This window comes from Epinephelus moara, chromosome 14 (genome assembly GCF_006386435.1).
Source record: "Epinephelus moara isolate mb chromosome 14, YSFRI_EMoa_1.0, whole genome shotgun sequence".
Taxonomy (NCBI): domain Eukaryota; kingdom Metazoa; phylum Chordata; class Actinopteri; order Perciformes; family Serranidae; genus Epinephelus; species Epinephelus moara.
In genome coordinates, this window is record NC_065519.1 from 11,839,519 (window position 1) to 11,852,674 (window position 13,156).

General features: G+C 43.9%; 1 protein-coding gene across 1 annotated transcript in view; it reads right to left on the reverse strand.

Annotated features, from left to right (window-relative positions):
• Positions 1–11,110, reverse strand: part of LOC126400413 (glutamate receptor ionotropic, NMDA 3B-like) — a 135,142-nt gene extending 124,032 nt beyond the window's left edge. Inside the window, exon 1 of the mRNA XM_050061074.1 lies at positions 10,318–11,110. Within this exon, the coding sequence (XP_049917031.1) occupies positions 10,318–10,851 (534 nt within the window). The 5' untranslated portion in view covers positions 10,852–11,110. The remainder of the gene's footprint in view (positions 1–10,317) is intronic.
• Positions 11,111–13,156: the final 2,046 nt, after the last annotated feature.

The window sequence follows — 13,156 nt, forward strand, 5'->3', positions numbered from 1 at the left end:
ATGATATATTTTGGGCGGGGCAACACAATGGTTTGAGTTGAAGGTGTGAGAAAGAATAGTATCAGTAACATTGTTAACATTGTGCTACATTACAAAGAAATACAAAACCGTACAAACCTCAGTGAGTTTACATATCACCTTGGGTTCGTCCTTCACCTTCTCAAAATGATCCCACACTTTGGATTTCCTGCCCGACATGTTATTAACTAGCCTGTGGAATAACTGCAGGTACCAGCCCTCGAAATTAACCTGACTCCTGTCTGACTGCTGAGCGTGGACACTTCCTGTGTCTGTCCTTTCAAATTAAATTCCCACATGGTCCAGTCATACAGGTTTTTAATTATTTTGACAAGGCGCAGCTCCTAATTGAGTTTTTTTTTTTCTCCTTTTTTTTCTGCAACTAAGCGACCAATGAATTTCCGCCTGACCTTTTGTAGACTATCAGGGGGCAGCCCTAATTTCAACCAAACTTAACGACTGGTAAATTGTTTGAATATGTAGAATAGATCCTTGGTATTTTCAGTGATGTCCGTTGTCTTTTTATAGTACGCAGCTAGAAGCTCACTTGCACTTCTGCCAATGTTCAATGAAGCACCTGCCTGTCACCGCAGCCATTGACCACAGTGAATGGAGCCACATTTAAAAACGCTTTGCTTTTTGGGGGATCGCTCTTGCAGGTAGGCGGCTGTCAAGACAGTTACCGTGTGGTGGTGTGAAAGCAGCTTAAGGTTGTCCAGCTTAAATAGTGCATTGAAAAACAGCCTCCTAAAAACAGTAACCTTGGCTTTTTTGCCCGAAGCGGGATTTATACTTGTGCACCAGTTCTATGCAGAGCCTACGCCGTAGCCTACACATGTGGCCCATGCCATTGTGAGGATTTATACGTGTGCGGTGGTGTGTCTGTGTCACTCTGAAGTTACACCTCCAAAACATTATTTGGCAGTGGCGTTTCTATCAGGTGCACACATTAAACACACATTAAACACACATTAAACATGGCGTCATAGAGACAATTTCAAACACAAGTACACAAATCAGCTTCACTATAACTCGCAGCATTCACAGACAAACACTTGTCTTTATCTGGACACATTTCCCCCACAAATACAACATGTTAATGTTTTTAGCACAAGCCTATGGCATTTTACATTGTATAAATTAGCCTAGCAGCTAGCAGACTTTTCCTCTACCCATATGAAGCCAGGGACAACAGCAACATTTAACAAAGGTAACGTTACAAAATTCAGCTTCATTACAACTCACAAGGTTCACTGACAAAACAACTGTCTTATACTAAACACGTTTTCCAAACAAATACAACATGCTAACGTTATTAGCACAAGCCTATGGCATTTTACATTGTATAAATTCACCTAGCAAATAGCAGAGATTTCCTCTGCTCATATGAAGCCAGGATAAATCACACACAAGACTTAAAATGCTATTTTTGTGGAGGCTTTATTGTCTTCACAATTTATCTGTGAAATTACAGTAAATAAAAGCTTTGTTTCCACTGAGGGAAATGGTTTCAGCTTACAAAAACAGACAGGGGGTCTGCATCTCCACGACGTGTAGTTTCATTTCTGTGGAGGTACATGTCAGGATATGGCATAGGCTCTGTGTCGACGCAGAAGTATAAAACCCTAACCTCCTAATGGCCCCCCTGGCCCTCCCTTAGGAGCACCACTGGGTAGAGGGTAGACTCTGTGAAATATGAATAAAATGCTCCTCTCTTTTGTGGCAAATATGATAATACAACATTTAATGTGGAAATAATGGAGCCAACTGTACAACAAAGAGGAAGAAAAATATGAATGGCATTGAGAATCAGACTCTGTGAAATACAGTCCTGTACATTGTGCTTTATGGATGAATATGCAGCCAAAAGGTGTAGCTGGGAGTGAAGTGACAGTAACCGAGCTGCAGGAACACAGCTTCCACTGAGAAGAATGACAAATAATGAATTCACACCATACCACCCCTCGCACATAATCACATTCAGGAATCAGCAAAACCATTTCCTTCAGCTCCCCCTGCTAATACATTTCCGGAATAGAAATCATGATCCACAAAATAATTTCTGTGATATTATCAGCGAACCTAGAATTGTTTGGTAAGACGGCGCTTTAATAAGGCCGGCCGCGTTAGAAATGGACTGAGATTGCATAGATGTTCTTTTTCAATTAAATCTGTTGGCAAATGGGCAAACAAATTACTTTATTCCATAATGACTGCGCTACTATTACCAACACTGCCTGACATACCAGTGGAATACCAATTCTAAAACCCAGATCACTCATTTTTTGGGTTAATTAAGGTTATTTCTGAATTTCTTAACTTAAACATCAAATATCCTCGATTTCATTTCTTACTCTGGTTCTATGAGACGCTGCTGATGAACAAATCACCTGCCCAAATGCCCATAATGGCCCTGATGGGAATTAGAAGCCCATTTCCTTTTTTGCCTCCCCCCCTTTTCCTCTGTCCCTCTTTCTTTTCTCCTCCCATCCTCCCTGCCACAGATGAACGGCAGAGATTTACAGTTAGGGGTCACACACTGGTTCTAATTAGCTTAAGTAGGTTGGGAGGAATAAGCACTTCCTTGCTGAGATGCATCACCGAGTCCCACAGCTCTGTCTGACTAAGCAGAGAGGGGCGAACACAGACGGACAACCGACCTCTGTCTCCGTCTGCTTCCCCTGTCCCTCTGTCTCTCCGTCTGTGTCCTTTCCTGCCTCCACAGCTGCTGAAATTTCCCCACTATTGCAACACAGGAGTATTTTGACAATAGCAAACTTGTTATAATTAAAAGGAACTCACTCACAGAATGATGACAGCCCTTCAGCAGTATCTTTGGGTGACAGAAAGGTAGTCTGGGAAACATACCATCACAACCTTCAAGAAATGTCACACACGCTGAACGACGCCCCCATCGCGGCAGTGCCAAGCTTATTTCTTTGTTATTGTGCTCAGATAGAAAGTGAAATACAGCAAAAATTAGCTGACAGTAAAGAAAAGCAACAGTACAGAGGCAAAGGCTAATTAATTCTTCAATGAGTGTTTCCTCTAATGTTCTTTGACCTTGAGGAAGTCTATGTAGCTCGCGATGGAAACACGCTCAACAAGTCACCTTTTTATTTTTTGTGGTATTTTAAAATTTGTTTGGAAATTTACTTGACAGCCGGAGGGAAGCATAAAAGCGTCTCCCGCTGCATGTGCAAGTGTCTCTCTGTGTCTATCTACCTCTCTCTCTGATGTCCAGAGGACGGATCTGTTCACCAGAAAAACATGGGCTCAATTCCCAACACCCTGCAGAAAAATATCCACAGTTTCAAAAAAAAAACTCCAGGGAGAAGAGTCTCCTTCCAGACACAAACAAAAAAAAAAAAAATTATATAGAAGAAGAACCCTCCTCTATTTGGATCAATCTGTGACGGATCCGGCAATTTTTTTGGCAGAGGCGTTTGTTTTGTCTCTGCATTTCTCCAGCCCTCCTTCCTCCTCTCAGGAGTACTCCTCCCCCACTGATGCTCGAATGTAAATAGCATTTTTAATTAGAATTATATCTTCTGTTTGTGTATTTTGCTATCAGAAGAGAAACCAGTGTACTGTTCCTCCTGTTTATACAGGGTAACAATTTGCCTCCCTGTTGACCCAATCCACTCGTCACTGCCCTCTCTGTGTGTGTTTAAGGAGCCGTCCCACCTCCTACCAGCCTCCCTTTCTTCTGTTTCTCACACTGCTCCTCGTCTATAGAGGAGCACCCTGGAGTATTAGAGAATGAGGATGCATAACAATCCTTCACCGGCCAAAAACAGACTGGTTAAAGCTACAGCTGGTAACTTTGATGGAAATAACATTGTGTTAGTTTTGCTGAAACTGTCAGAAGTACATGAGACAGATAGTCTGTGAAAACAATCATGTCCCTCCTCCTCCTCCTTCTTACTGCTTGTAATGGCATTCGCTAGAATCGACCGCAGCACACCAAAACAGCCAATCTGAGCTGAGGAGTGTGTAATGCAGCTGTCAGTCATGTCCATCACTGTTCATAAACTGCAGTGCTGATCAAATACAGATCAATATTCTGTTACTGCTTTGCCTATTTCTCACCTCAAATGTTCTCAGAAACATATTTTAGTGTACTGTTTAGCTGTCAAATGAGAAAGATTGCAACCCAGCCACCATGTTGGATACAGTCTACCGAAGCACCGTCCACTGGTTGGATCACACTTTCTCATTTTACAGCTAAACAGTACACTAAAATATGTTTCTCATTTTGTTTCTCACTCTTCATTTGAGGTGAGAAGCAATTCAGTAACCAACACATTCTCACTCCAACCTCATCACCTATTGTTTGGTCATGGACTTTCCATGTCCGCATACAACATGAAAGGTACCCTGGGTGTGTTGGTTGTTGACGTTCTGGGACGCCATGTCAAGTTCTGCCTGTTACATACAGTCTCTTTCAAAATAAACGCACTATGTCAGTCCAATTGATGTTTCTTTTCCTTCAACGACTAACGCACCTAGTTATGTTTAGGAAAAAAGAACTGGGTTTGGCTTTATAATCTTAGGAGAACCAAACACCACTCTTTCGGGTGAAAGTTGGTGTTTGTTGGACTGATCCACAACCCCTCCCGCTTGCCCCACTTGGACTTTCGCCACCCTAACTTTCATTCTTGTCCCACCGCATTTCTTCTTGACGCCACCCGGGGACCAACTGCGCATCATGCCGACTTTAAAGGGATAGTGCCCCCAAAAATGAAAATTCAGCCATTCTCTACTCACCCTCATGCCGAGGGAGGCTCAGGTGAAGTGGGTAGCAGCACAACTCCACCTAATGGAGGCTGACGGCGCCCCAGATTCAAACGTCCAAAAACACATAACTGAAACCACAAAATATCTCCATACTGCTCGTCCGTAGTGATCCAAGTGTCCTGAAGCCCCGACATAAAAAGTTGTTTGGGAAAACGTCATTTGAACTCTGTTTTTAGCCTCATTGTAGCCTGTAGCTCTAACTGCCTCTCTGTACACTGCGCTGACGTGTGTGTGCTTGCGCGAGGCCGTGAGACATGGGCACCGCCTTCATGTGTGTTCACGTGCTTTCGCTGGTCTTGTGCGCAAGCACGCACACATGAGCGCGGTGCACAGAGAAGCAGTTAGAGCTACAGGCTACAAATGACGTTCAAATGACGTTTTTCCAAACAACTTTTTATGTCGGGGCTTCAGGACATTTGGATCACTACGGATGAGCAGTATGGAGATATTTTGTGGTTTCCATTATGTGTTTTTGGACGTTTGAATCTGGGGCTCCATCAGCCTGCATTAGGTGGAGTTGTGCTGCTACCCACTCCCCCCTCGGATCTCCACAAGTGATGTGAGGACTCTAAAACTTCACCTGAGCCTTCCTCGGCATATGGGTGAGTAGATAATGGCTGAATTTTCATTTTTTGGTGCACTATCCCTTTAAAGGACAGCTTTTTTCGTCTGTGTCTGACGCTGCAAGTCCCTGCCCAAGCACCAGCTTTTGAGGATTCTGGAGTGAGACACAGTTGCAGTAACTGAATCTTGATTTATATTTGATCAGCGCTGCCTAGTTTGACAGTTTGACCACTGTTCACAAGCAGTGATTGACATGATTGATAGCTGTATTAGAGACTCCTCGCCTCTGATTGGTTGTTTTCCTTCACATGCATTAACTCTGTTGAAGGTGCTACAAGGCAGTAGAGTAAGCAGAGGAATATGATTTTTTTTTTCACAGGTTATCTGTCTCATTCAGCTCTGTGTGAATATAAAGACAGTTTCAGCAGTTATTTTTTATAAAGTTACAAACTCCAGCTTTAAATGCTGCAACTAATGATTTTTGTCACTTTCAACAAAGCAGTTGGGAGATAATTGGATTTTTATTTTTTGATTGACTAAATTGTTAACTGAGTAAAATCATCACAAGAAGACGCTTTCAAATTGCTTAAAAATCAAAAGAATATTGATGATATAATTGGAGAAAAACTACAAATCCTTAAATATGAGAAGATGGAAACAGACAAAGTTTGCCATTTTGCTTCAAGGGAACTACGCCCATTTTAAACATCCATACATTTATTTATTTATTTATTTCTAAACTCAAATCTGTGATGAAATAGAGTATAAAGTCAGGAGCTGCTCTATAGACAGTGAATTGTGAAAGATGTTCTAGATGACTCTGAGAGCACCCAGGGAAGTGTTCTGAGTGTATGGGTACAATTTCTGTTTCGTAACTGAGAACTCTACAAAAGAATAAAGTCAGTTTGGATATTAAAAAGAAAAGACTGGCCATGTGCTAAAAATCTCACAGTTTAAGGGCTGCAACCAACAATTTCTGTCGCCTCCGACAAAGCAAATGGGTGATAATTTGAGTTTTTGATTGATTGAGTTGTTGATGGACTAAAATGTCAGAAACAAGTGAAAAACATTCCTCACAAGAAGATGCCTCTAAATTGCTTGAAAAAAGAAGAACATCAATGATATAAAACGGAGAAAAGCTGTAATTTCTTAAATATGAGACGATGGAATCAGACAAAGTTTTCCATTTTTGCTTGATAAAATACAATTGACATTTTCTCTTTGATTTATTTTCTATCGATTAATCAATCAGGCAACTGTTTCAACACTACACTGTTTACCCAAGCAACAACAAACACTGTTACAGCAACAGAACAGGCGCATTCTTAATATTTAATACTATGAAAAAGTAGAGCTGGGTGTTGTTAAAAATATTATGATACCAGTAGCACCAGTGGCCTTGAAGTCATAGGCACAGATTTCAGTGTGAACACAGGTGAACATGTTCATTTGCCCTCCAATATAAAAACATTAAGTAGCAGAGGACTTTTTCTTCGACAAAATTAGACATTTACACCATAAATTGATGCAGGAAATGCTCAAACTGGTGTATAAAACATTTCAAAAATTAGTTTGATGCTCAAAATTTTCTGGTAGAGGACCCCAAATCTCCATTTCATGTGCCGCCCTAAAATGAAACCTACCCCGTTCCTTAAAGGAATACCTTTACAAGCAAAGTACTTCATTTGATACCCATCATGCAAATGCAAGTATTCAGCTGCGTAAAATGCCACTGTCACTCCTACCCATCCAAATAAATTTCACACATTTTGACAGCATAATTTTTTTCAAATAATTGTACTAACTCCGTCACATACACTGCACCTGACTTCACCACACTACAGACTGTATGGTTGTAGCTAGCCTCGCGTCACCAGGCTCTTCACGTAAGGTAAAGAGCCTGGTTTCCATTCACTCTGAATTTTGTCTGGATTCTGGTTCCGGTCTAGAGAGCGGATCCGGAATTCACCAAATTCACCAAAGTTAAAGTGTTCACCAAAGTAAAACTTTAAATTCTGGTGCACCATCGATTTGGGATGATGAGGGGTGTAAGAAAATCGATTAACTCAATGGCTTGGGGCTTTTCTTGTAAATTATATTCTTTAAATTAAAAGGTTTCACCGCATTTTTATTAGCTTGGTGCTTTTATTTTGACGGAAAGACGCATCCATTGAATTCTGGATCCTGTCTCTCTCGCCCTGGTTCCGGTTCCTTACCAAAACAGTCACTAAACGGCCCCAGACTAGGCTGCAGCTGCTGCGGTAGTGGGCCAATCACACACTGCGTTTTTATTTATCTATTTATTTAACTGTTGTTTAACCAGGAAGTCCCATTGAGATTGGAAATCTCTTTTACAAGAGAGACCTGGCCGAGGTAGCAGCCAATCAAAACATATTTAAAATGCAACAAATGCAACATATAATACAAATATCCACAATAAAACGACGACTATTCAAACACAGTGGCCTCTCAAGAAAAACAAGCACGTCTCTGTCACCACATTCTTTATGATGCCCTTAAATTTTCTTTTCTTTTTCAAGATTGTTCCATGTCCAAGGTGCAGAGTAGGAGAATGCAGTTTTCCCCAGATCTGATAAAACCCAGGGTATATTAAAAAGCAACCACTTGAAGGGGCGCAGCTGGTAACTGAAGCTGACACACAGGGGTGCAGAGGTAGGCCAGAAATTTGCCCATTTAATGGAAGAACGTTGGTGGTGATTGGCTGCGAGCAAAACCATACAAATTAATTTCTTTCTGGATCTGGGTACAAAAAGGATCAGATGCAGGTATCGTTTAACTGGAGACCTTTCGATACTACTTAGCGGGTTATTTTGGTGGAAACCTTAAAGGTATCGAGCACCGATATCCAGCCCTGAGCAAGTCTTTGCGAGTGCTGTATCCCTGGTAAATGGACTCACAGTTGTTGCCTTTCACTCACCCATTCACACACACTCACACACTGATGGCAGCAGGCTACCTTGCAATCATCAGGAGCAATTTGGGGTTCAGTATCTTGTGTGAGGATGCTTTAACATGTGGACAGGAGGAGCCGGGGATCAGTTGGGAAACCTGCTCTACCTCCCGCACCTACTGTTTATTTATTCATCTTAAAATATTATATTTCTGGCTCTACATGACTGATTCCTCTGCACTTCATTCCTCCTTGGTCACTGTACTCAATACTGTGACATCTTTAACCGTTTTTAATTTCCAGTTTCCGTCCCCGGTCTTTCATTTGCCTGCTACTCCTCATTGCAGCTGCCCTGTTTTTCCTCTACGGCTTACAAACAAACAGATGTTGCTGCTGCCAGACACCTAGAACACGTCACCTCCTATGAACCAACATCGCCCGACACTGAGGGGGGGGGGGGAATCATGAATTTAATATAAGGCCGAAGCACTTTTCTGTAGCATCAACAGCAAAGCTATAATAAAAGGAAATAACAGGCAACCATTTATGTGAAAACGCTGCTTGGAATTATTGCTAAAAATACTGAAGCAGAGAGACACAGAGAGACTGAGAGTGATGGTTGTCTCTCTTTTGCCCACTGAGTGCTTGGCACAGTTCTGGAGAACTGAAAGGCCTCCCACAGCTCAAAAAAAGAGCCCTCTCCTCCTTCCCGGCCCACCCCCTTCCCTCTCTTTCTCCCCTCGTCTCTCCCTCTTCTCTCCCCTGCTTATCTCCTTGCACTGCCGACACATTCGTCAAGTGGTGTGACTTCTCATTCATGCAAGCTTTATTGAAATCGAATAAGCAATCCATTGTTGACAAAGAGACGCGACAGGACAAAGATTTCAGACTTAAACTATAGATCTTTCCCCCTCCACTCCTCCCTCGCTTGCTCCTCTCTGTCTCCCTAATGCCGCCTCTTAGTTCAGCCTGCGTGTGTGTGTGTGTCAGTTGAACCTGTGTGAAAGTTTAAGTCCTCTTTTTGTGCCTGTGTGTGTGTGTGTGTGTGTGTGACAGAGGGATGCAGTTGGCTTCTCAGTTGGATAGAGGCGGATATGACTGGAGCTGGATTGACTGACTGGCAAGCAGCTCGACTGCTGCTGGGAATACTAACATGACACACACTCACACATACACACACGCATTGCCTACCTGCAAATTTGCACACGCACATTTCGCAACACGTAAACATACATATGTGACCACACGCTCAAATAGCACAACAGCAGGCGCCACACCTCTCCACAGCAGCCCATCTATCAGTATCTCAACTGTTTGAATGATTCGCTCTGAAAGGTGCCAAAACACAGCCGTCTTCAATCATACATGCACACACACATTTACTCTCACAGTCTGTTAACACACACACACACACACACACAAGAAGAGAGCTTAAAGAGAGGAGGAGGAAAAAAAAGCACTTTAAAGCTCTGCTGCTGGAGGGCTGGAGGGTTCAGTCCAATACTGAGGCAGAGCTACCAGATATTAAACATGCATGTGAAGGGCCTGCAGGTGCACCAGCAAAAGCTCAGCGGAGATCAATCTGAGCATCAGACTTTGCTGGGGGAAGACATTTAGTCGGGCAACTTAAGAGCCGGAGACACTAAACGCTCCTTAAATTGACTTTTCCAATTATCCATATTATATTTGCTTACTATTACCGTTCCTAATTGTATTACGTTGAGCTTTCTTAAGAATAATTGCTCCTATTATCCCTGGTACAATTACCTTTCCTTATAGTGCTGCTTTGCCTTTAGCCAGAGTTAAAAATCTGGCTGGTGAGATGAGTTTTGCACGAGCTCAGACACCAAAATCCCTGCCAGGGGCAATCTGTGAGTGTCAACTCTCTGATAAAGGTCCAAATGAAAATATGTTTGGCCACAGGTTGCTGGTTATTGAAGAGCAAGCTGCAGAACGCATAAAACAATGATATCAAGCGACATAAGCTTTTTCTACAGGTGCACACACACATTATCCACCCATACCTTTGTCACAAGAGGCTCTGTGTCCTCCAGGATGGAGATGAAGGGGATCTCCAGGAAAGACGAGAGGAACTCCACCTGGATCAGCTCCTCCCTGGAGCGGGGGAAGGCGAGCACGGCGGACACCCCCCTGACCACCAGGTCCTGGCAGGCGCTACGGGACAACGACTCCGGGTCCCCTCCCGCGGGCGATCGAGCCACCATCTCCAGGCTCAGGTTGTAGGGCAGCAGGGGAGGTGTTTGGGAGGCTGTGGTGGAGGAGTCAGCCCCACCGCTCTGGTGCCGGAGGCTAGCCAGGGCGCGGTTGAGCGCGTTTTGTATCCGTGCCGGCTGGCGGGTCGGCAAGAGCGCGCCGAGGCGCACGGTGTGTCCGATCCGGGCGAGGATGTGGCAAGGCTGCGGGTGCGGGAAGCACGGCTCCGGGGAGGTGAGGACGGTTAGTAAGAGCAGCAGCAGGAGCGGTCGGGCGGAGAGGAAGAGGAGATGGGGTCTCCCGGGGGCGAGGCAGTAGGTCCAGAGTCCAGAGAGAGACACCATGCTGCAGCTCCGACACACAACACAGGAGGACTGGGCTCTGCTCGGCGGGAGATGGCATAGCTCCCTCTTTCTCCCGGCTCCACCGCTTTCCTCGGACTTGATGGTTTTCTTTTCTTTTCACCCCCCTTTTCTCTTTGTTGATGCGCGCTGTCGACGGTGATTTGTCGGCGTTTTGACGTCTCGGCTCTCACCTCTTCAAAGTTTTTGTGTCAACAGTAAAAGACGCGCTGGTGGAGGAGAGGAGAGATGAGCGCTCACAGCTTAGAGCGGTCGCCCCGCTTCTGTCAGTCTCTGCTGGAGGAAGGCACACCAGCTGTGAAGTGTGTGTGTGCGTGTGTGTGTGTGTGTGTCTCGGAGAGTGTGTGTGTCCATGCCTCTGCCGGCCAATAATCTAACCTCTCACGGAGCCTGCCTCTTGTTGAATTTTAATGAAAATTCGTCGGGTAACATTTCCTTCCGCTTCTTCGGGTCCCAGAGAGAATTTGCTCTGAGTGTTTTCATTCAGAATTGAAACTACAAGCAGCCAACGATGTTTCCCAGTAATTATTTTATGAATCTTATCATAAGATAGACAACCCAATTCAGAAATTAGCTCGCTCCTGTTGGACTCTTGTATTTATGCATTTTTAGTGGAGGATAAACTCACTTAAATCTCAAAATCCTTCCTGTGCCCTGGGCAGAATACTTTCTAAAACACACACATTTAAAGCATAAGCAGTATTAAACTGCTGTAAGGTTCAGAAAGATTGATTTTCCCCAAAAAGTGGATGGTGTAATAAATGGTGTCCATTTGTTTTGTGCCGTAATAGGACACTTTTAAGCACCTCTGCAGCTCTGACCACAATGTCCCTGCCAGGTTGGCCAACACAAAGCTAATAGCTTGCTGAAATCTCAATTTTCCTCTGAGATTTATTCCCACTTCCTTCCCCGCCGTCCAAGTAGAACATTATCCGTTGTGTAACCACATCTTTTCAGCACCACGGACAGCGCCAACGCCATAAAAGAGATCTACTGTGCATGCTAATTTGGCTTCATGCAAGGGACAGCACTCAGTCCTTCCTTCATTCATTCTGCACTCAACTTCTCCTTCCCCTGATCTAATTTGCCATCGTTAGAGCAGAACATTCAGTCAATCTTTATGTCCGGCAGAAATTTGGGCAGCGGTGTGTGGCTCCTGGGGTCCCCGCATTCTCTTTTTCTGATAATTCCTTGTTTGTCAGACACCACTGATGCTTTAAATGTCTATCTCTTCTTGTTTTTCTGCCTCTGCTCTCTTTTCTTTCTTCGCTCTCTGCGGCTTTGGCATGGGGTGCAGCTGCAGGGCCCTTTCAGTGTGAGGTCTGACATGAAAAGGTTTCTCTCAAGGTTTCTCTGCCTCTCTCCCCCTGCCTCACACACATACACGCGCCTTCCCCGGGATCAACAAGTCATTTCACAGCCTGCTGGGTGACCTGGCGTGATACCTGCGCGCTTTACTGACAAATCTGATCCAGTTGGGCACAAAGTGTTTTCTTACCTTTCCCTCCGTCTGCTCATGCTCCACTTGCTCCATATAGAAAAAGAGATGAAACCCAACACTGTGGGCTTTGTTCTACTGCAGAAACCAGCAACATTAAACTTGCATGCTCCTCACACACTCTCCCTCAGGTACCTGTTGAAGCTGGGCAGGAACAAGTACAAACTAAGTGTTTCCAAATGTATTCCTCGCGGTTTATGTTGTAAAATGTGAAGATTATTGGGTCAAGTCAAGTTCATCGCAAGGTGCCTTACATAAAATGTGTCTGAATGTACCAGGCTGCTGGAGTTATTTTCTACATCCGAGATATGGAATCCATAAAGACCAGAAAATACCCATAATCACATGCTAACAGAGCACCTTCTCTTTATACCATATAATCACATGCAGTCACACTGTTATGCAGGCCTATAATATCATCTGATGTCACATTCATTTGACCTGTGCTCAAATTTCTAGTTCTTAAACATCTGACTATACACCCACCAGCCTCTTTATTAGGTACACCTTGCTAGTACCAGGTTGGACCCCTTTTGCCTTCAGAACTTCCATAATTCTCTGTGGCATAGATTCATCAAGGTGCTGGAAACATTCCTCAGAGATTTTTGTCCATATTGATATGATAGCATCACACAGTTGCTGCAGATTTGTTGGCTGCACATCCATGATGTGAATCTCCTGTTCCACCACATCCCAAAGGTGCTCTATTGGATTGAGATCTGCTGACTGTGGAGGCCATTGGAGTACAGTGAACTCATTGTCATGTTCAAGAAACCAGTTTGAGATGAT